This window comes from Botryllus schlosseri, chromosome 6, assembly GCF_051294905.1.
Source record: "Botryllus schlosseri isolate E-star chromosome 6, Bs_hap1, whole genome shotgun sequence".
Taxonomy (NCBI): Eukaryota; Metazoa; Chordata; class Ascidiacea; order Stolidobranchia; family Styelidae; genus Botryllus; species Botryllus schlosseri.
In genome coordinates this window covers 20,244,361-20,269,759 of record NC_137241.1, presented here as the reverse complement: position 1 = coordinate 20,269,759, position 25,399 = coordinate 20,244,361, and the positions used below count along the sequence as shown (strand labels likewise).

Below are 25,399 nucleotides of genomic sequence, written 5' to 3'. Positions count from 1 at the left end.
AAAAAATAAAAAAGAGCGAAAAACTACATTTTATCCCGGAACGCAACATGAGAAATCGTTTCGATAATATCCAACATGGTGGTTCACTTCGAGGGTAATTTGTAAAACTCAAATATTGCATGGTAGGACTTCGCAAATTTTCGATTTATTTTTGCTATTTTTCTATTTCGTTAGTTCTCCGCCTTCAAATATCATGTTATACAAATATTATGTATGCGGAACAAGTATAAATCTGACTATGTTGTTGCTATTTACAAAGTTACCTCCCTCAGTAACCAATTTCGCGTAGACTATGCAATTTTGTAAGGTATATAGAAAACTACTTTTAAACTGTTACACTTATACTGCGAGTAGCGTTACACTGAATATTGAGTTGCTATTCTGAAAATTTTGTCAAGTTAATAGTTTAAAAACTTATACTTCTGCACTACGAAATGTACAAGTACTTTACCTTTACACGACGTTTTTGTAAAATGAATACTAATTTTATTAAAAAATAAAAAAGAGCGAAAAATTACATTTTATCCCGGAACGCAACAAGAAAATTCGTGTGAATTTGTAAACTGCTTATTCATGACATAATAATAATTCTACTTGTACACTTTTTCACATTTTATAACACTTTTAGTCGTACTTAACAGTTTCAGTTTTAAATAAAATTCGGAATATAAACTAATCGAAAAATTCGGTAACCAATTTCGCGTAGGCTATGCATACAAATGAGGAAAGTTACATCAACGCGTGTTAACTAGTTGTATCGAGTTATCGAATGATTTTTTTCTTACATCAAAACAACTAGAATGTGTAACTACATTAAAAATCGTTCCTAACCCTTTACACACCATCGATAAATCGTACAAGCAACAAGTTTCGAGAATCGAGTTTTTAAATAACGTGAAAGTATCACACCACAAACTGCGCTAGCCTTCAAAGTTGATAAGTAAACAAGTACTTGCACTCCATCAGAATACCAAAGTAGCAGAAGTATAGACATAGAATGCTAACTTTCTTCGTAAATAGCTACTTCTAGCTTAATTTAATGGATTTATCTGAGATCATTGCTTTACTTAATCTCTCCAAAATGTGCATTATACAAGTACGTCACCATCGAATCCCTCTGGCTATAACTATCTGGCAGTATAATTGCGGCAAATACTCGAGTACTAATTTTGAAGTAGCTTAGGTATCTAAATGAGCTCTAGGACATTTTGATTATGCAGCATACCAAATTTCCTCACGCATTTCATAATGGAACAACTTTGAAATTAACGCGGCTCTACATCGACTTTTTAAAGTGTTAAGTTGTTGTATTATGTAGCTGGTAATTGGTGCACGTAAGTCAAGGTTCGAACCAACTTGTGTTAACTTGCGTTATTATGTACCTAGTAATTGGTGCGAGTAATCCCGCAACTGCTGCTGTTCAATGGCTTTAGCGCGTTCTTACCAAGTACCTTAATAAGGATAGACAGCCCCAAGCAGATAATGTAAGTATGTATGTATGAATGATGGGTCTTATGGTGCTTGATGATAGAAGCTGGTCTTCTATTCTATATTCCGAAATAATCAAGCTGGTGGTTTTACCAGCACCGCGGCACATAGAAACTTTAGTAGAATCACATATTATAACTTCTCACGTTCACTCAAGTAAATCTAATTTGATACTCGAGTACTGAACCTTAATTTTCCAGCAGCGTGATAAACGCCGTCAGATGGTACTCAACATCGCGCAATTCCGCTCGAATACAAGTAAAAGTACATATTTCAAAGTAAGTAAGTAAGTGAGTAACTGGTTATGTTTGTAGACTATATCTCCACTTCTATCGTTCAGAGATGTTGAGCAGAGAAGTACATGTATTTCTTCAAAGTACACAAGTGTTTTTTTGCCTACATGCACCAACTACTCAAGTGTTTATGATATAGGCCTGTTTCAAATTCAAGACAGTTTCAGTATTAAACAAAATGGACCTTGAATACTAACTTTTACAATGTGAAATTTTGTATGCATAAACTAAGAAACGTTACTTTTACAATGGTTCGGTATGATTTCTATATTATCCCACTCTCGTTATTGGACCGCGGTGTGACGCCGAGCTATATCTCGATGCCTAGGCTTCCGCATTTATTTATTTTTTCGATTTATTCTGCCCTATTTAGATTTAACATAAGGAAGGGCATTTCACTCATAAAATTCGGAATACGTATTTGCTCGAGTTAACCCTTTGTGGACTGAATATATTCTCTATGGTTGGAAAAATTATTTCTATGCGTAACTATAATTGTTTTACCTCAACTTAAACATCGGTCAACAAAATTTAAATTTTTCTTTTATTATTTATAATTTTAAATGTTTGTCGCAAATTTGCGACATCAGGCTTTCGCGACAAAAATCGAAACAAAACACGTCAATTTTGACAATTCAAATTACTGGTCAAAATTAGCAAAACAGTTATAGTTTTTGTTCGGGCACAGACGTACATGACATTTGACACATTTTATACAGCTGGTTGTTCTTCATAGGTATGTCTCTTGCAAGATCAACTTTAGCGACGAAATTACAGATGTAATTAGGTTTCAACACTTTTACAATGATTTGTCTTGCTTCCTATAACATCCCACTCGATGTCCTCGTTATTAGGCTGTAATCTCAGCCTGAGCTATGTCTTGAAGCCTACGGGACTCTGCAAATTGTTTCGGTTTATTCTGTCCGTTTCAATTTAAGATAACGAAACCCATTTTATCAATATATCGATGCCTACGGTACTCTACAAAATTTTCTGATTAATTCTTCCTATGCTTATTTATCATAAGAAAGATGATTTGACACCTAAAGTACGAAATACTTGTTCGCTTGAGCTGAGCCGCAGCGCTTGGAGTGGAATTTTACGGGGTATGTGGACTCATTTCGTAGGGCTATATGCCATAGGAGCATACTTTACACTCCAATTCGATTCCCACACATTCCATATAATTACTAACAGAACCATTGAGTACCAGCCTTGACATTTTCCGTAGTACTAGATGGCATGTATACAATTTCATGACATCCGACAGTACGACGGAGACTATCAAAATATCGAAAGAAGCCCTCTATTCATTTCTGAAATAATCAAGGTTTTATCAGGACTTCCCTTCATGTAAACTCCAGCAGAATCACTAATAACCTCTCAAGTTTACTCAATTTACTCTAATTTGATACTCGTGTACCAAATCCCTATTTTCCGCAAGTATGATAGAGGCTATCGCTCGATACTCAACGATTCGTAATTTTCGTGGAATACAAGTACAATTAGGGATTGAAAAGTCACTGATATAGGTGGTTATGTTTGTAGGATATTTACACTTCTACTTACCGGTTTTTCAGGAGAAACTACCTACTTTTAGGACTTTCTATTATAAAGTAGTTCGAGGTTACGTTCGTATCACCTTGACAAGTGCTATTATCAAAAACTGCTTTTGCTAAACTCTTACACTTTCACTAAACTTCTACACTGAATCTTGTAAAGTAGATAGAAAAGGAAAACTGTTAACATAAGGTAAGTGAGAAGCACGCAAATTTCGATGGCATACAAATGTCACAAACTGCGCTAACTTCCAGAGTTATTAAGTATAGTACTCGTACTTCTTGAGAATACCCAAGTAGGTTTTTTGCCTACATGCACTAAATACTCTCAAGTCCTTATGATATTGGAGTGCATCAACTTCATGATAGCTAGAGGATTAAACAGAAATAGACCTAGAGTACTAACGTTTTACTTACTCGGAAATGACTACTTCTACCTTATTTTAAAGGATACCTCGTTCGAAGCGAAATTTTATGTGGTTTTTGGATAATATCCAAGATGTAGGCTCACTTAAAAGGGTACATCGTAAAACTCAGATATTGCGCAGTGAGAGTTCGCAAATTATCGAAGTATTTTTTTGTTATTTTTATTGTGATAAGTCATTCTGCAGCGCGAAAATGCGTCGTAGGATATAGATGAAACTAGCAACACTCATCAAGACCGCTGAAAACAGTACATTTCAACATTTAGTAGCAGTAAATTTCTAATAAAGTACAAGAAGTGATGATTTCCGAGTGAGTTAAAAAGTAAGTATTGCAGGTATAGTTTACCTGAAAACCGAATACTCTGAAATAGAAGTAGATGCAGTGTAAATAGTTTATCACTTGATTAAGTATAGCGCAAGCAAATAAAACCTATACTTGAATACTACAAAATGCACGAGTACTTCGCTATCGACTCACTCCATGTAATAAGTGACTACGGTTTAAGACTGCTTTTACCGATACTCGTCAGTTTCAGTTTTAGATAGAATTCGGAAACCAAATAATTTCATAAACATAAGCTACTTAAATGAATTTACTCGAATGTACTATGCCGCGATGATAAGATTAATTATAATATACTTATCATGTTACAGCGATTTTTCTAGCATAGAAAATCTTTAAAATGTAGTAAGCAGGCCAATATGAAGATATTCGTTGAGCTGAATAAACATAAAAAATACTCTAGACTGCTTTATCGGTACTTAACAGTTTCAGTTTTAGATAAAATTTGTCCCTTTCACCTATAATTACAACTCCTCGCTATCTAAACATGTTTAGAATATATTATTTGCGATGATACGAACCCGTAAAGTACTCAAGTAGCTTTTCGTAGGATATAGATGTAACTGACACCGCTCACCAAGACCCCTGGTCCACTGAGAAAAGTACATTGTAGCAGTAAAGTCCTACCAAAGTACAAGAAGTAATGATTTCCGAGTGAGTTTAAAAGTAAGTATTGAAGGTATAGTTTGGTCAAAACCTAAAAACTCTGAAATAGAAGTAGATGCAGTGTAAATAGTTAATCACTTCATTAAGTATAGCGCAAGCAGGCCAAACCTATACTTGAGTACTCCAAAATGTACGAGTACTTCGCTATGTTCTTCCTCCTCGTAAAAAGTGACTAGGTTTTAGAGTACTTTATCGGTACTTGACAGTTTCAGTTTTAGATAAAATTTGGTAGGACTTTAAATTTTAAAGTAGTTTGAGCTTACGTTTGTATCACCTTGACAAGTAACATTATCAGACATGAAAATGATACTATCACCTAATACAGAAGTTAACACACGTCCATGTGCTTCGGAATTCACGAGAAATTGCTTACTAAGAGAAGTATATTCTTGTATACACAATAGTGGAGAGAATATTTAAAATGTAGTAAGCAGGCCGATGGGTATTCTTTGAGTTGCATAAGCATAAAAAACATTCACGCGCGCTCCTTAACCTAATTCTTCCTAACCCTATACCACCTAATACTAAGACACGCGCGCGTGAATGTTTTTTATGCTTATGCAACTCAAAGAATACCCATCGGCCTGCTTACTACATTTTAAATATTCTCTCCACTATTGTGTATACAAGAATATACTTCTCTTAGTAAGCAATTTCTCGTGAATTCCGAAGCACATGGACGTGTGTTAACTTCTGTATTAGGTGATAGTATCATTTTCATGTCTGATAATGTTACTTGTCAAGGTGATACAAACGTAAGCTCAAACTACTTTAAAATTTAAAGTCCTACCAAATTTTATCTAAAACTGAAACTGTCAAGTACCGATAAAGTACTCTAAAACCTAGTCACTTTTTACGAGGAGGAAGAACATAGCGAAGTACTCGTACATTTTGGAGTACTCAAGTATAGGTTTGGCCTGCTTGCGCTATACTTAATGAAGTGATTAACTATTTACACTGCATCTACTTCTATTTCAGAGTTTTTAGGTTTTGACCAAACTATACCTTCAATACTTACTTTTAAACTCACTCGGAAATCATTACTTCTTGTACTTTGGTAGGACTTTACTGCTACAATGTACTTTTCTCAGTGGACCAGGGGTCTTGGTGAGCGGTGTCAGTTACATCTATATCCTACGAAAAGCTACTTGAGTACTTTACGGGTTCGTATCATCGCAAATAATATATTCTAAACATGTTTAGATAGCGAGGAGTTGTAATTATAGGTGAAAGGGACAAATTTTATCTAAAACTGAAACTGTTAAGTACCGATAAAGCAGTCTAGAGTATTTTTTATGTTTATTCAGCTCAACGAATATCTTCATATTGGCCTGCTTACTACATTTTAAAGATTTTCTATGCTAGAAAAATCGCTGTAACATGATAAGTATATTATAATTAATCTTATCATCGCGGCATAGTACATTCGAGTAAATTCATTTAAGTAGCTTATGTTTATGAAATTATTTGGTTTCCGAATTCTATCTAAAACTGAAACTGACGAGTATCGGTAAAAGCAGTCTTAAACCGTAGTCACTTATTACATGGAGTGAGTCGATAGCGAAGTACTCGTGCATTTTGTAGTATTCAAGTATAGGTTTTATTTGCTTGCGCTATACTTAATCAAGTGATAAACTATTTACACTGCATCTACTTCTATTTCAGAGTATTCGGTTTTCAGGTAAACTATACCTGCAATACTTACTTTTTAACTCACTCGGAAATCATCACTTCTTGTACTTTATTAGAAATTTACTGCTACTAAATGTTGAAATGTACTGTTTTCAGCGGTCTTGATGAGTGTTGCTAGTTTCATCTATATCCTACGACGCATTTTCGCGCTGCAGAATGACTTATCACAATAAAAATAACAAAAAAATACTTCGATAATTTGCGAACTCTCACTGCGCAATATCTGAGTTTTACGATGTACCCTTTTAAGTGAGCCTACATCTTGGATATTATCCAAAAACCACATAAAATTTCGCTTCGAACGAGGTATCCTTTAAAATAAGGTAGAAGTAGTCATTTCCGAGTAAGTAAAACGTTAGTACTCTAGGTCTATTTCTGTTTAATCCTCTAGCTATCATGAAGTTGATGTACTCCAATATCATAAGGACTTGAGAGTATTTAGTGCATGTAGGCAAAAAACCTACTTGGGTATTCTCAAGAAGTACGAGTACTATACTTAATAACTCTGGAAGTTAGCGCAGTTTGTGACATTTGTATGCCATCGAAATTTGCGTGCTTCTCACTTACCTTATGTTAACAGTTTTCCTTTTCTATCTACTTTACAAGATTCAGTGTAGAAGTTTAGTGAAAGTGTAAGAGTTTAGCAAAAGCAGTTTTTGATAATAGCACTTGTCAAGGTGATACGAACGTAACCTCGAACTACTTTATAATAGAAAGTCCTAAAAGTAGGTAGTTTCTCCTGAAAAACCGGTAAGTAGAAGTGTAAATATCCTACAAACATAACCACCTATATCAGTGACTTTTCAATCCCTAATTGTACTTGTATTCCACGAAAATTACGAATCGTTGAGTATCGAGCGATAGCCTCTATCATACTTGCGGAAAATAGGGATTTGGTACACGAGTATCAAATTAGAGTAAATTGAGTAAACTTGAGAGGTTATTAGTGATTCTGCTGGAGTTTACATGAAGGGAAGTCCTGATAAAACCTTGATTATTTCAGAAATGAATAGAGGGCTTCTTTCGATATTTTGATAGTCTCCGTCGTACTGTCGGATGTCATGAAATTGTATACATGCCATCTAGTACTACGGAAAATGTCAAGGCTGGTACTCAATGGTTCTGTTAGTAATTATATGGAATGTGTGGGAATCGAATTGGAGTGTAAAGTATGCTCCTATGGCATATAGCCCTACGAAATGAGTCCACATACCCCGTAAAATTCCACTCCAAGCGCTGCGGCTCAGCTCAAGCGAACAAGTATTTCGTACTTTAGGTGTCAAATCATCTTTCTTATGATAAATAAGCATAGGAAGAATTAATCAGAAAATTTTGTAGAGTACCGTAGGCATCGATATATTGATAAAATGGGTTTCGTTATCTTAAATTGAAACGGACAGAATAAACCGAAACAATTTGCAGAGTCCCGTAGGCTTCAAGACATAGCTCAGGCTGAGATTACAGCCTAATAACGAGGGCATCGAGTGGGATGTTATAGGAAGCAAGACAAATCATTGTAAAAGTGTTGAAACCTAATTACATCTGTAATTTCGTCGCTAAAGTTGATCTTGCAAGAGACATACCTATGAAGAACAACCAGCTGTATAAAATGTGTCAAATGTCATGTACGTCTGTGCCCGAACAAAAACTATAACTGTTTTGCTAATTTTGACCAGTAATTTGAATTGTCAAAATTGACGTGTTTTGTTTCGATTTTTGTCGCGAAAGCCTGATGTCGCAAATTTGCGACAAACATTTAAAATTATAAATAATAAAAGAAAAATTTAAATTTTGTTGACCGATGTTTAAGTTGAGGTAAAACAATTATAGTTACGCATAGAAATAATTTTTCCAACCATAGAGAATATATTCAGTCCACAAAGGGTTAACTCGAGCAAATACGTATTCCGAATTTTATGAGTGAAATGCCCTTCCTTATGTTAAATCTAAATAGGGCAGAATAAATCGAAAAAATAAATAAATGCGGAAGCCTAGGCATCGAGATATAGCTCGGCGTCACACCGCGGTCCAATAACGAGAGTGGGATAATATAGAAATCATACCGAACCATTGTAAAAGTAACGTTTCTTAGTTTATGCATACAAAATTTCACATTGTAAAAGTTAGTATTCAAGGTCCATTTTGTTTAATACTGAAACTGTCTTGAATTTGAAACAGGCCTATATCATAAACACTTGAGTAGTTGGTGCATGTAGGCAAAAAAACACTTGTGTACTTTGAAGAAATACATGTACTTCTCTGCTCAACATCTCTGAACGATAGAAGTGGAGATATAGTCTACAAACATAACCAGTTACTCACTTACTTACTTACTTTGAAATATGTACTTTTACTTGTATTCGAGCGGAATTGCGCGATGTTGAGTACCATCTGACGGCGTTTATCACGCTGCTGGAAAATTAAGGTTCAGTACTCGAGTATCAAATTAGATTTACTTGAGTGAACGTGAGAAGTTATAATATGTGATTCTACTAAAGTTTCTATGTGCCGCGGTGCTGGTAAAACCACCAGCTTGATTATTTCGGAATATAGAATAGAAGACCAGCTTCTATCATCAAGCACCATAAGACCCATCATTCATACATACATACTTACATTATCTGCTTGGGGCTGTCTATCCTTATTAAGGTACTTGGTAAGAACGCGCTAAAGCCATTGAACAGCAGCAGTTGCGGGATTACTCGCACCAATTACTAGGTACATAATAACGCAAGTTAACACAAGTTGGTTCGAACCTTGACTTACGTGCACCAATTACCAGCTACATAATACAACAACTTAACACTTTAAAAAGTCGATGTAGAGCCGCGTTAATTTCAAAGTTGTTCCATTATGAAATGCGTGAGGAAATTTGGTATGCTGCATAATCAAAATGTCCTAGAGCTCATTTAGATACCTAAGCTACTTCAAAATTAGTACTCGAGTATTTGCCGCAATTATACTGCCAGATAGTTATAGCCAGAGGGATTCGATGGTGACGTACTTGTATAATGCACATTTTGGAGAGATTAAGTAAAGCAATGATCTCAGATAAATCCATTAAATTAAGCTAGAAGTAGCTATTTACGAAGAAAGTTAGCATTCTATGTCTATACTTCTGCTACTTTGGTATTCTGATGGAGTGCAAGTACTTGTTTACTTATCAACTTTGAAGGCTAGCGCAGTTTGTGGTGTGATACTTTCACGTTATTTAAAAACTCGATTCTCGAAACTTGTTGCTTGTACGATTTATCGATGGTGTGTAAAGGGTTAGGAACGATTTTTAATGTAGTTACACATTCTAGTTGTTTTGATGTAAGAAAAAAATCATTCGATAACTCGATACAACTAGTTAACACGCGTTGATGTAACTTTCCTCATTTGTATGCATAGCCTACGCGAAATTGGTTACCGAATTTTTCGATTAGTTTATATTCCGAATTTTATTTAAAACTGAAACTGTTAAGTACGACTAAAAGTGTTATAAAATGTGAAAAAGTGTACAAGTAGAATTATTATTATGTCATGAATAAGCAGTTTACAAATTCACACGAATTTTCTTGTTGCGTTCCGGGATAAAATGTAATTTTTCGCTCTTTTTTATTTTTTAATAAAATTAGTATTCATTTTACAAAAACGTCGTGTAAAGGTAAAGTACTTGTACATTTCGTAGTGCAGAAGTATAAGTTTTTAAACTATTAACTTGACAAAATTTTCAGAATAGCAACTCAATATTCAGTGTAACGCTACTCGCAGTATAAGTGTAACAGTTTAAAAGTAGTTTTCTATATACCTTACAAAATTGCATAGTCTACGCGAAATTGGTTACTGAGGGAGGTAACTTTGTAAATAGCAACAACATAGTCAGATTTATACTTGTTCCGCATACATAATATTTGTATAACATGATATTTGAAGGCGGAGAACTAACGAAATAGAAAAATAGCAAAAATAAATCGAAAATTTGCGAAGTCCTACCATGCAATATTTGAGTTTTACAAATTACCCTCGAAGTGAACCACCATGTTGGATATTATCGAAACGATTTCTCATGTTGCGTTCCGGGATAAAATGTAGTTTTTCGCTCTTTTTTATTTTTTATTAAAAGTAGTATTCATTTGACAAAAAACGTCGTGTAAAGGTAAAGTACTTGTACATTTCGTAGTGCTCAAGTATAAGTTTTTTGCGTAAAGTCTGTCTTGCATTTAGTTGTCAGCTCTGAAAGCAAGCAAAGTTTGTGGTATTTGCGCAACATCGAAATTTGTACACTACACGCTTATGTTATGTCGAAAACATAAGTTAGTTAGCAATATTTCGAATCGTGGGTATGAATAATTTTTAAAAAACATAAATATGCCGCATCCAAACTTCGTAAATTTTTTCGATTAGTTTTTTCGTTTCTATTTACTTTAAAAGACTCATTCAGACCTCGAACCTACGTGAACACTTGTTCATTGGAACTTAAGTCCAACGCCAAAAGCTCTACTTTACAAAATTTTTGGAGTACCGACTTTTTCGGGTAAATTCTGTGATGCGCTTAGTCACTAACTCTGAAAGCAAGCAAAGTTTGTGGTATTTGATCAACATGGAAATTCGTTCACTTTGCGTTTAGGTTATGTTGAAAACATGAGTAACTTAACAACATTTCGACTCATAGGTGTGGATAATTTAAAGTACATAGTATTAAAGTCAATAATGCATCGGTCGCAATTCTGCTCGAATACAAGTACAAGTAGAGATTTGAAAGTAAGTAAGTGGTTATGTTCGTAGACTAACTCCACTTCTACGTAACGATTTTTCAGTAAGTAGTTATGTTTCTAGGCTAATTTTACTTCTATTTAACGGGTTTTCATAGAAATTTGCTTACTTTTATAACTTTATATTTTGTGAAGTAGAGAGTAGTTTAAGGTTATGTTTGTCTAACCTTGACCAGTGCTATTGTCACACTCGATCACCATCTTTACATCATGGCTATCCCAATGATGTTGACTAAATTTACGGCTTCAGAACGCGCTACTTAGACCTAATCGTTATAACGCAGGGGTTCGCGTACAGGCATCGGAAGTGTTTGTATAATTAAAGCCCTGCGAATCGCACGCCTGCGGCTATAGTTCGTTCGATTATTTTCGCTTGGGATTCGCGTATATGCTACTAAGCTGTTACGACTTTAGGAAATTATACAAGACTATTCGGAACGCGCACATGCTAGTGATTTGTTTCCGTAGCTCCGAACTTGAGAATCGCTTGCCCGCGTCTAATGAAAATAAGTCGTAAAATGTGGAGGCTGCAGAGACCGTAACTTGTATACATAAAATCAAGTTTAAAAATATGGACGGATGAGTTATCTCTGACCAATAGAGTAATATAACTGCCTATAGTTTAGTGGGGTATTGCTATAATGTATATCCAAACAATCGTTGCAGACTCTGAATGTTACCTAGGTCCTTATCACAAAAAATCATGCATCAGAAGCGTAGGGATTAATATTATCAAGTAGCAGCGCTCAAAATCGCATTTTATATTAAGTAATTAGTGATGATGTGTTGAATTTTGATATATCATCATATAAAACCACACCTAGTTCAGCGTTGCTCATATTATCCGTGAAAATACAAAGTCCTAAATACACATAATAATAATATCTGGCGAATATAGCCTTGCATATACATCATACTTTTTGGTTATCATGACAATAACTGGTTTCCGTTATCGAAGTGTTATTGCAGATATAAATACGCACATAAATCAATTGAATTCAAATTCACATTCACAGAAATGTGTTATCTGAGAGCTCATATTATCCGCGAAAATATAAAGTCCTAAATACACATATTAATATCATCCGGATAATATAGCCTTGCATAAATATCATAGTTTTCGCAGTTATGTATAATCTGAATCGGAATTTAAATACATAGTCCTAAATACACATAATAGAATATCTGTCGATTCTAGCCAGGTAAGTTTTGACGTGGAAATCATAAGTCGTAAAATGTGGAGACTGCAGAAACCGTAACTTGTACACATAAAATCAAGTCTAAAAAATATGGACGTATGACATTAGTCCTAAATACACATAATAGAATATCTGAGAAAAGTATCAAGATGCGGCAATCAATGCAGTGATGATATAGCAATGGATGGATGATGTGGCACTATAGGCGTGGCGCTTGATGATCGTCATATAGGTGGATGATATGGTACTGTAGACGTGGCTGATGATGTGGCAATAGGCGTCATATAGGCGGATGATGTGGCACTATAGGCGTGACCGATGATGTGGCAATGGGCGTCGTACAGGTGCGGCAATGGGCGGATGATGTGGCAAGGGGCATCCTATAGGTGTGGCAATGGGTGGATGATGTGGCAATGTTGGCGTGGCAATTAGGGAGACGTGGCGTAATTTGATTGGTGTGGCTATATCGATTCAAACCCTACTACTGGTACCATCATCACCGCACCGGGTTTTCAGGCACATCACCGCCGCACCCATAAGAACCCCTGCCACACCACGACCGATCATATATACTACTAACGTATAATTGGCAATGTGACAATGACAACAAATAAATTTTGAGCTAAACTATATGAAAAGAGTGATTTCTTGTGACATTAACTGATAATCATACGTTGCTACATTGACTTTATTTTGAATCTGGATTACGCATGCGAGTTACGTAGGCAGCGTAATCGTGGCGTGTTAATTAACAGCCTTCAAAGAAAACGAATTTCCTGTGCAGTTGACACAGCCTATGGTTTCATGTTCCGAATTCCAAGCATCCTCTCGCGAGCCGCACAGAATAGCTACGCGGGCCGCACTTTGCCCAGGTCTGAGTGAGTCAGCTCTTCTCGCATAAACGTGCAAGGCGCAAAATATTTTTATAAATCATGTTTGAATCGGTCAATATGATTGGGAATTGCATATATATTGCTACCAATTTCTTGTCCTCACGTAATCAGATTTATCGGTAGAGCTGATGAGTGAGGCGTCTTGGAAATTGTAGGGCCCGTAAATAATAATTAAACATCTTCTGGCGGGCGGACAAGTTGGTATGACTTCGTTACATGATGTTATTTCGTTACCTCAGTCTGTATCAAAAAATATAGAATTGCATAAACGTACTAAGCTAAGAGACGCACACGATTTCAAATTTGCATTTATTCGCTAGCATAAAATTTTTTCCAGCGGGATGGTATTTGTCTTGTGAGGTTCAGATTTCCAAGACAGGAACAGTCGGCGCCAGTCATTCGGGCGCCTATGGACAATTAAACCTATATGTATTTTGTAACGAACCTTTCGGTCAACATAGAGATAGTCCTTTTCGGCCAAGGTTTTCTCGCTGCCGATTGTTCTGGCACACTTCTTGAAGTCGCATGTTACATGGCCTAAATCTTTGTATGTCTTGATGCGTCTTGGCGCAATAATGGCCAACGCCGATATGCCCATTTCTATAAATATTGCGTATTTTTTCTTTGGGGAAAAGGACCCAATAATCAAGAAAAATTGCAATTTGAAATCGCGCCAGGCGCGAAAAAAATTCGAAAAAGCTGCATAAATTTTCCAAAAATACTCTAAAATTTATGCTAATCCACGAAATAATTTTGGGCCCCCTTCGAGCGAGCTCACCCCCTTCAACTAGGGGGTTTGGGTGCGGCAGTTACGGTCCTGCCTACCAACAAGAGCACCAAAGCAGAGACAATACCCTCTTTTGCGATTTGCTTGTACTTGGGGAGCCAATGGTTGTAATTATAAGTATGATGTAGCGGCTCTACAAGGCGCGCTCGTCGATCGTGTGATTATTTGATTGCCAATTTGTGAATGTTTACGCGTCTCTTTTCAATGCATGCATGTTGAAGCGTTTACTCGCCAGTTACTAACTTCGCTCGCAATAAACGGAGCTCTCGCTTCATTGGTGACCCCGACGAGCAGGAACGTATTCCTGCACTACGACTACGAGCATGGATCAGCAAGCAGGCAAGCAGAATGCGGTAGCTGTTAAGCTTCCAACCTTTTGGGCAGAGGAGCCACGAGTTTGGTTTCGACAGGCGGAAGCACAGTTCGCCTTGAAAGGAGTAACTGCAGACGAAACCAAATTCTATTACGTAGTTTCAGCTTTAGATCAGACCACAGCAAAACGACTGATAGAACTCTTGGACAATCCTCCACAGGCAGAGAAGTATAACACGATCAAAAGCAAGTTATTACAGTCTTTTGCCTTGTCTCCACAAGAGCGAGCTGCACGTCTGTTAAATATGTCACCTCTTGGCGACAGAAAACCGACAGAGATGATGGACGAAATGCTCGCATTGCTAGGAGATCATCACCCTTGCTTCCTTTTCAAACACTTATTCTTACAGCAAATGCCGGAAAACATACGGATAGTGCTGGCAAAAGAGGATCTAGATAACCCCCGAGATTTGGCTCAGCGGGCGGATCAAATGTGGCTATCGAGATCCAGCGATTACAGAATTAGTAAATTGAGTAAGAACAAACCGACCAGTCCTAATACGATGGAAACGGTTTCAAACTTCTGCTTCTACCATCGACGATTTGGCAAGAAGGCACGACAATGTTGCCCTCCCTGTTCTTGGCAGCAGGAAAACGACAAAGCCGGTTGTCCGCAGTAAACGGGGCAACCGGCAACAAATTATTTTACCTGCAAGACCTGAGGTCCAATTTCCTTTTTCTTGTCGATACCGGGGCGGAAGTGAGCGTATTCCCACCCACCAGGCTCGAACGGAGACACAAAACCTCTGGTCCGCTGCTTACGGCCGCGAACGGAAGCATCATACGTACTTACGGAACCAAGCGTCTTTCTTTGGTTTTCCCGTCAGGCAAATATGGTTGGGAATTTACCTTGGCTGACGTGTCCCAGCCGTTGCTGGGAGCAGATTTCCTTAGGGCGCAAGATTTGCTGGTTGATGTCAAACACCATCGTCTTATTCATTTGCATTCCCTAACCAGCGTTCCTCTCGGTATTAGTGAACACATTTCGCTTGGTCTTAATTCTGTCAGCACGGGAAGGTCTTGCTACGCGCAAATCTTAGCCGAATTTCCCGAGATTATTACCCCGCATTTTACGCATGTACAACCCAAGCACAAGGTGGAGCATCTCATCTCAACTACCGGACAGCCTATTCATTCTCGTGCAAGACGATTGGCAACTGATAAACTCGCCATCGCACAAACTGAGTTCAATAAAATGCTAGAGTTGGGAATCATCCGCCGTTCTTCGAGCCAATGGTCTTCGCCTTAGCACATGGTGCCCAAGGGTTCCGGAGGGTGGCGGCCTTGTGGAGATTACAGGCGTCTTAATACCGCCACGCAACCAGACCGTTACCCCATCCCACATCTTCAAGACTTCACCGCGCGTCTCGCGGGATCAAATGTCTTTTCTAAAATCGACTTGGTGCGAGGCTACCATCAGGTTCCCGTGGCACCTGATGACATTCCGAAAACGGCTATTACCACACCATTCGGATTGTTCGAATTCCTACGCATGCCATTCGGGCTTAAAAACGCAGCGCAGACATTTCAGCGAATGATGGACATGGTTTGCCAGTCACTTGATTTTGTCTTTGTCTACCTCGACGATATCTTGGTAGCGAGCGAATCGCTCTCGCAACACAAACGACATCTTCACGAACTTTTCGGAAGGCTATCCAAGCACGGACTGGTCATAAACATCGATAAATGCCAGTTCGGAAAACCCGTCATAGATTTCCTCGGCCACCGGGTCGATAATCACGGTGCTAAACCACTACCCGGAAAGGTAGACGCAATTTTGAAATTCCCCCGGCCCACAACAGTGAAAGGCCTTCAGGAATTTACGGGGATGATCAATTTTTATCATCGATTCATACCCGAGGCAGCGAAAATCATGATGCCTCTCTATGGTGCTCTTTCCGGAAATCCAAAAACGCTACTTTGGACAACTGAGATGGACACTGCAATGGCAAAAGCAAAAGAAGCTCTAGCCAGCTCCACACTCCTGCATCATCCTTCACCAGATGCAAAGACTGCTTTGACGGTCGATGCCTCGCAATACGCAGTTGGGGCAGTTTTGGAGCAATTCATAGACCAACGCTGGAGGCCATTAGCGTTCTTCAGTAAACAGCTCCGACCACCGGAGCTCAAGTACAGTGCTTTTGATCGGGAACTGTTGGCTCTGCACCTTGCCATTCGACATTTCCGGTATTTTCTTGAGGGCCGCAACTTTACAGCCTTTACTGACCACAAGCCACTGACGTTCGCATTTGCGAAGATATCTGAGCCTTGGTCGGCGCGTCAGCAACGTCACCTGTCGGCAGTCTCTGAGTATACCACAGATATTCAGCATATTGATGGGAAAAACAATCGTGTAGCTGACGCTCTTTCGCGAATTGCAATTTCTAATGTACAGAACCCGTTACTCGACTTAGATTATGAGGCAATGGCGAAAGCCCAGCTTGACCCGGAGGTACAAGCATATCGTACGGCAATATCAAATCTACGCATCGAAAACGTTCCGCTTGGAACGGCCGGCCTTACCTTACTTTGCGACACTTCTAGAGGTACGCCACGTCCAGTAGTCCCTCGCCCTTGGCGAAGGAAAGTCTTTGAAGTGGTACACGGACTCTCGCATCCTTCGATCAGAACAACACGAAAACTGGTGGCATCAAAATTTGTATGGCATGGGTTGAAGAAAGAGGTCGGATTATGGGCAAAACAATGTGTTCCGTGTCAACGCGCTAAAGTACACACACACATCCGGGCACCGCTAGCGGATTATCCACCTACAACTTCTCGTTTTCAGTCGGTAAACATTGACATCGTAGGACCATTGCCAATGTCACAAGGTAAAACGTACCTGCTGACAGTAGTAGATCGTTTCACTCGCTGGCCGGAGGCGATACCAATGGAGGACTCGACGACATTAACGTGCGCTAGGGCATTCATCGCCAACTGGGTGGCGCGCTTCGGTATTCCAGCACACATTTCCTCCGATCGAGGACCGCAATTTACTTCGCATTTATGGGCCCAACTCAATCAGCTACTAGGCGTGATCCTACACAGAACGACTAGTTTTCACCCGCAAGCCAATGGCCTCGTGGAACGCTTCCATCGACATTTGAAAAGTTCCCTTATGGCAAGACTCACTGGTCCCAACTGGCTGGATGAGCTACCATGGGTTCTTTTAGGCATCCGCACAACACCCAAAGAGGATTTGGACGCCTCTTCGGCCGAACTTGTGTACGGTGCTCCATTGACGGTTCCCGGCGATTTTGTTTATTTTTCAGGAGAAAGCGCACATCGGGATTTGCCAACGTTGCAGGAGAAGATTCGCAATCTCCTTCCACGTCCTATGTCACGACACGGCACGTCAAAAACCGCAGTTCCCGGAAGTTTGAAAGAATGCACATACGTGTTCATTCGAAAGGATGCACACCGACCACCGTTGACCAAACCTTACGACGGACCGTACAAGGTTCTGAAGAAATCGACGAAATCATTTACGCTATCCATGGGCGGCAGAACAGAAGTGGTGTCCGTCGATCGTCTAAAGCCGGCGTATATGGATCTAAACGAACCAGTGGAAGTAGCACAACCTGTAAGACGGGGCAGACCACCGCGGCAACCAAGTGAGATCGAGCAACCGCGCGATCTTCAAAATGCAAGAAGATCGAAACGCAACAGGCATCCTCCATCTCGCTACGGTTCCTGAGGATCCCCGCCGCTGGAGGGGGATGGTGTAGCGGCTCTACAAGGCGCGCTCGTCGATCGTGTGATTATTTGATTGCCAATTTGTGAATGTTTACGCGTCTCTTTTCAATGCATGCATGTTGAAGCGTTTACTCGCCAGTTACTAACTTCGCTCGCAATAAACGGAGCTCTCGCTTCAATGAAACCATTTCCTTTTTTGTTATATTGTTGCCTAATTGTGTCGCGATTTCCACCGAAATGCTGTGTTGGTTCATTCCCCAGTGACAGGATCCTATGTGTATACAGTTAAATCCGCTCAATCGGGACACCGAATAGCCCGGAAAACCACTTTGCTCGGCACAAATACCCGGGAATGGAACATAAGTGAAATTTGCCGTAAAAAAGGCCATTAATTAGGACCATTCTCTGTTTAATCCGGACACGGGCTGGCAATCCTATCGCTAGGTTATGACTAGGGCGATTTTTATGACATGTCAAAATAAGTCAAAATTTCTTCAGAAATTGTAGCGTTAGGTCAAAAAATTGTCAAAATTGATTACAAAGTCAAGATCTCTCTGCAACCTGCATTTCGTTTGTATCGTAGATGTTTGCACTGTCGGGGAACTCATCATTTGACATTTTACAGCTTGTAGCCTACTTTATAGGCCAGTGGTTCACAACCGATCGGTGAGGAATTTCGTGGTTGCTCGTGGGTAGGACTGGGCACAATGATTCCAGTACTCGATCTGAATCAAGTAGAAATTTTGATGATTCGAGTCGAGCAGTAAAAACGATTTTTTCGAGTACTGAAATTATACGCTCCTCGCCACTGAAAGTTAATATATTAATGAGAATTATAGTTTCGATACTAATTTTCACTATCGAAGCCTTGAAACCTTGATTGGCCTTATCGTCGCATACATACGCATCGTGCTGTTTCGTTCCTGCCAACGGGTGTACGCCCGAAGATGTTTAATTATTATTGAGGGGCCCTACCTTTTCAAACATACCTCCCTCGGCTCTACCTGTAAAACTGATTACGTGAGCAGAGAGAGGATAAAAATCGATGGCAATTTATGTGCAATTCCCGATCATATTGACCGATTCAATCATGAATTGCAGAAAATTTTCGAGCTTCGCGCGTCTATAGGCGATAAAAGCTGACTTACTAAACCGCCCCGAAAAGCAGCATAATTGGTAGTCTGTTAGCTCACGACCGAAGCGTCCGAATAATTTGATGGGTCCGGTCTTTATCGAAAGCTAGTAGCGCACTGATTCCAAAAACTAAATGAAATATCGCCAGGGCAATAAAACTACTCCGAAATAGCCACCAATGGTCGATTGTTCTGAACAATTGGAGATCAGCAACACAATGACTATAACAGTGGCCAATGGCGTCAAGCCATTGATCGGAACAATGCCAATTTTCATATTTCGATGACTATTTTGCGTCCGTTTCATTGCCCTGGTATTCGTGCGGCCCCGACCGTACTATGAAATTCTAAATTTGGCCCTGACACCGAAAAAGGTTGGGAACCACTGGACTATAGATATTGAATACAAGTATAACCTGAACGCAAAACTCTTGAGCATTTTATGCGAAAAGTGCCAATTATTGCAGTATAGCGTTGCTGCAATGCATTTATTAAGCTGTAGTACTATATTTTAATGCTTTTATGCATGACCATGACTATGAACCAAACGATTGATTCTCCGCTTAATTCGGCCAAAAGTGAGCCAAGAGAAAGATTCCGAATGAAGTGAAGTTGACTGCATATACATCTTTCGATTGAAATAATATTTCTGTCAATATGCTGAGTAGGCTATGTCAAGTTACGAGTGCGAGTTGCATTTACAACAAACAAGCATGTGTTCTTCGGCAATGATCTGCTACAGATGATCCGACAAGATATAGCGTAATGGTGAAGCGTCCGGCTTCTTGATCGGTAGTTCGTGGGTTCGATCCCCGGCCGGGTGAGACCAGCAAGGACCTGATTAGTAACACTGGTATCCATGACTTCCCTGCATGGCGCTCATGCATTACTGGGATAGCATGGAGGGGTGGTGCATGACCAGGCCGTGTTATTTTTGACATATGCCAAAACTGCCAAAAAATAACTTATTTTTGGCATTTTTCGATTTTTATTTTTGGCAGTTTTGGCATCGTCATCTAAATAGATAGTTTCAGACTTGAATTATTCCTAAAAACGCTTTATTTCGGCTAGTTTGTCAAAAGACACCACAAAATGTGCAGCATCCACGTATATTCAGTGCCAACAAACAATAAGAAGAAGAAAAAACCTAACGATTTCATAGTTTAATAATATCAAACGAAACCACAAAATGTGCAGTATTTACCAGAATCGGTGTCAATAAGCAAAAAAAAAGCCTAACAAACACGCTCAACAGCTGATTGTTACAGCTGTTGAATAGATTTAAATCGTTTGCACTGTAACAGTGCTTCCAAACTCAGGTCAGCTAAGTTTCTCCTAAATTCATTTCTCGCCCAGCGAATCAGGGAATTATCGGCTTCAACAGCAGCCGTTTAGGGAAAGAATGTTGCCAGTCATCCACAAAAGGTTTTCAGAGCTTCAAAATCTTTGGAGGGCCGAACCGCCTTCCATGCATCATGAATAGAGATCACTTCGCCAGTGCCATCGATCTCATCGCGGAAAGAATTTTCTTCCCGATCCTTTTCTAGGAGTTTCCTGTGTAGTATAGCCCGACTATCATTTCTCCTTCAGTCTACCGATTTATTTTAGGAGGACTTTTGTCACTTAAGGCGGCTTTAATATTACCAACTCGCATGGAAGAATCCTGGGAAGGTTAGCCTGTTTAAGAACATTGACGCAACATGACTGTCTGGCAAAACGAGACTATGCAGCTCAGAATAGCCAGACAGTTTGTCACAGTGTTCAACTCGATCACTATGCAAAAATCGTGGTAGATTGTGGGGTTTCAAGTTCCATGAACAAAATATAATTTATATTTTAATAATCAGTACTGAGGCAGCTTCTCATTGATACCCGTTTTAACAAATTTACGCTCGACAAGCCGGTCAAAAATGGTCCTAAAATTGCTTTGGACAAATGGAAAGTATGACGTAAACCAAATGCAGTCAGCCGTTCAATCTCGCTATGCCCACATCATTTAGGACACCATGCTTTCACCCGTAATGGGTGGGTTGGACCCAGATTAAGAAACCTGCCTTTTATAAACGCTCTTCTCGCTTGTAACGCGGTCCTGTTAACACAACACCATGAACGAAATACACTATTTGACAGGCCGTATTATTTTTGGTATATTTTTGGCTTATTTTTGGCATTTTTATTTTTGGCAGTTTTGGCATCTGGCTCCTGAAATGCCAAAAATAACACGGCCTGTGCATGACTTGGAACGTCGCAAAGACTGCATATGCACTTCCTTGTCCAGCGGCATATGCACATCATGCATTCATGGTAGCCTATGAATATGCACAGATAGTGTGTATGTGTATCATGAGTCGGTGTATATACCGCAAAAAAAAGAGAACGGGATGAGAATTAACATCTGAAACTACAATACAGTGGTTTGCGCTATTTCCTGGCATGAAATGCTCAAATGGGGTTCTTGCATTCAATAAATCTTTTCACGCGACAAAATTATTCAGAGAAGTCCACCATTGACTGCTTACATCAGTGGTTCCCAACCTTTTCCCACCCACGTACCATTTCGAGGTCTTATGCGGTGCTCGTGGACCACCTACATAAGTTACTCGAGCCGAAGGTGGTCAAGAAATGTTTCCACCGGGTTGAGGTGCCGAAGGCAGCGAAACAGAAAACTAAACTGCCAATTTTAAGGTGCAGTATGTAATTTCGGGAGTGGATCCATTTGAAATTCTTGTGGTCAAATATACTAAAACGGAATTTGGTTAGGTAAGAATCCCAATGCTTCGCGACTAGATCTCTTGGCCGTAAGCCAGGGGTGGCCAACCTTTTTGCCATTCACGGCCGCATTTCAATTACTCATGTAGCCCATGGCCGTATTCCAGGGCATAGTCGTAATAAACTATAGGCGGGCGCCAAATGCCCACGTTAGAGTGTCTATGTCCATTTCTAGTGAACTCCAGACTAATCTATTTAATGATATAGGCTTGCTAAATACACCGAAATCGCAAGTGCTGGCCACTGGTGACGTTATGACACTGCAGAAGTTACCGCGCAATGCGCGAATATTTTTTAGATTTACTAATGAATTTCGTGAATAATATTAGTAGTTTTACATATACCATACATACATATATCAAACATTTATCCTTTCTAAGCCCATGAATGTGGTCAGATTCACCGGTAGAGTTGATGGAGGGGGTGTTTTCAAAAATTTAGGGCAAGTTATAAATGATGATGCATCTTCTGGTGGCCCAATTGTTATTAGGCACTTTGCTGCATGCTGTTTGTTTGTTTGTGGTATTCATGGTGTTAGTCGACTACTATGATCATATACACCAGGCCGATATTCTTCATTATTTTCCGAAACTGACGACTTATAGCACGGCCCACGTCTAGGCTTTTTGTAAGACACCGCTTACGCAGATGAGGTGGCGAGGAGGAGCCTATAGGTAAACCTCCAACACTTGGGTATAGGAATTCTGAGGTCGACCTCGGTCGGAATCGAACCTCACCTATTGGTGCTGCAGCCGCGGATTATACCACCGTGCTATCTCGCCAGACTGCATGCTCTTATTTCTTGACCTCCCATCACGATTGCCGGTATACTGAGGTTTACACGATTCTGAGTTGGTATTTCAATATGGGGAGCATCATATTCCTCTACTCTTCGAATCTGAAATGTTAGGCTCTAATTGCAAAGGGCCATTGAAATCGAAAAATAAAGCTATATCTTGAATTGCGCACAGCGCGAAGAAAATTTGAAGATTAAATTAAAATGTGTCAAGAAATCGGGAGTCAATTGGTAGGATGGCCACCCCTGCCATAGACAGTCATTGGTTGGATTGCTAATACCCAAGACGACGACGGCTTTAAAAAACTTAGTTGACCCCACCTGAACTAATACCTCCCTTAAGTCGAAAAAAACAAAATCTACTCACGTACCACCTGGAAGACCTTCGCGTACCACTATTGGTATGCGTACCGCAGGTTGGGAACCACTGGCTTAGATGGAGCAGCAACTGCTATACCTTTCAAAAATTGTCGTCAATGTTATCCACGTAAACAAGTCCTCTTGTGCAATGGCGGGATTTGCCGGAGTAGATCGCCTTGCGGGAATTTACGGACTGCGGACATCATCAGTACATCTAGCCTGCGTGGTGCAACTGCTGAACCGGCGACGATGTCGATGGTTCTAATCATCCCACTTCGTGTATACGTCGATTTTGTCTAATGCAAGTCGTCCATGTTTTTTTCCAAAGAATCTAGATAAACATGACGCAATTATACAACTTGAAAATACTATATCTCAAATGGCTCATTTTTAAAACTGGATTTAAATCATGTTTTGAACAAATTTCTTCAAAACACGCCTTGTTCTAAATCAGTGGGGGCGGAAGGGGGTGGAAACGCTCAGGGGGCGATATGGGGGGCGCTGGGCTCAGGGGGGCGATATGGGAGCGCTGGAGAAAAATGGCTTCGCAGTAGATGATGTGGTAGTAGGGCATATGCTTAATGAGTATTCAGAGCGAATTAACACCGAAAACTTCGTTATATATAGCCTACAAAAGACATATAGGTTTAATAGTCCATGGGCGCCTAAATGACTGGCAAGGAATGTTCCTGTCTTGGAAATCTGAACCTCAGAAGACGAATTCCAGCTGGCTGGGAAAAATTATATGCCGGTGAAATAATACCAATTTGAAATTGTGTGCGTCTTTTAGTTTAGTACGATTGGGCGACATGGATATATAGAATTAGATATCCTTGTTGGGCGATATGCCGATATCCCTGCTGGGCGATTCTATATTTTTTGATATAGCAGACAGGAGGTCACGAAATAACATCATGCAACGAAGTCATTAATTTTTTTGTATAACTATTAGTTACGGGCCCTACAATTTCCAAGACACCTCACAATGTTCCCTCTACGTTTTGACGAGTCTGCGCACACTCACCAACTCACTGCGCAGACCCTTGGACAACAGTGCGTAACGACTGAAAAAAGGTCATAACTTCGGATTTGTTGTGCGCAACGTAGATTTTCTGTGTACAGAGACCGTGTCAGCACTGCGCACGTGCGCAGCTTAGAGGAAACATTGCACCTCACTCAGCTCTACCGGTAAATCTGGTAACCTGAGCAGAGATGACAAGAAAGTGATAGCAATATGTATGCAATTCCCGATCTTATTGGCCGATTTTATCATGATTTATCGAAAATTTTCGCGCTTCGCACTGGCTCGCTAAACAGTACAGCTGATTTCGTGGCAAAAGCGAACAACGTGATGGGCGGCGGTCGGTTTATCTCCCTATGGGAGCCCAAGACCCAATTTTCTTCGGGCGGCCTGACGAAGTGTCGTTTCGTTCCTGCCAACGGGCATACGCCCGAAGATGCATAATCATTATTGAGGGGTCCTACCGTTTCAATCACACATCACTCAGTTCTACCGGTAAATCTGTTTACGTGAGCAGAGAGAGGAAAAAAATTGATATCAATATATATGCAATACTCGATCATATTGACCAATTCAATCAATAATTAGTGAAATTTTTCGCGCTTCGCACGTCTAGGCGAGAATAGCTGGCGCAGTTAATGGACACCCAATGTAGATGACCAGTATCTGCAAATAGCGGATAGCCAAAGGGGGGTCTTGGGGCGCAGCCACCCGGAAGTTTGGTTTATCACCCTATGGGGGGCCCAAGACCAACGTTTTTTTTTGGGGGGGGGCTGACGAAGTGCTGTTACGGCCCTGGTAATGAATTGATTGTACCTACGGGCACGCCCGAATATGTTTAATTATCAATTACGTGCCTTTTATTTTCCAATACAACAGCTCACTCAGCGCTACTGGTAAATCTGATTACGTGGGCTGAGAGGATAAAAAGTTTATAGCGACATATATATGTAATTGCCCCCTATTCATTCATGCATTATAGAGAATTTTGGCACCTAGGGCGACCAGGCCACACAAACTTTGCTGTCCATCGAAATCACGCTATGGGGTTCTTGGGGGCGAGGCCCTCAGAAGTTTGGTTTATCACGCTATGGGTGCGCAAGGCAATCGTTTTTAGGGGGGTTGACGAAGTGCTGTTACGGTCCTCCCT

The 25,399-nt window shown here is 39.9% G+C and overlaps 3 protein-coding genes across 3 annotated transcripts in view; 2 read left to right on the top strand and 1 right to left on the bottom strand.

Annotated features, from left to right (window-relative positions):
* LOC145441433 (interleukin-1 receptor accessory protein-like 1) overlaps positions 1 to 25,399 on the bottom strand; it is a 391,709-nt gene that overhangs the window by 270,514 nt on the left and 95,796 nt on the right. The window lies entirely within an intron of this gene.
* The window catches only part of LOC145441429 (uncharacterized), a 116,527-nt gene that overhangs the window by 22,331 nt on the left and 68,797 nt on the right, over positions 1 to 25,399 (top strand). The gene's annotated exons all lie outside the window — the stretch shown is intronic.
* Positions 14,227 to 15,136, top strand: LOC145441439 (uncharacterized). The gene has a single exon (XM_080319307.1). It carries the CDS (start codon positions 14,426 to 14,428, stop codon positions 15,092 to 15,094), a length of 669 nt encoding a protein of 222 aa, XP_080175433.1. The 5' UTR covers positions 14,227 to 14,425; the 3' UTR covers positions 15,095 to 15,136.

Bases quoted from the DNA above. Each gene is read 5' to 3' on its own strand.
- LOC145441439 (XM_080319307.1), top strand. From the start codon at position 14,426: ATGGATCAGCAAGCAGGCAAGCAGAATGCGGTAGCTGTTAAGCTTCCA.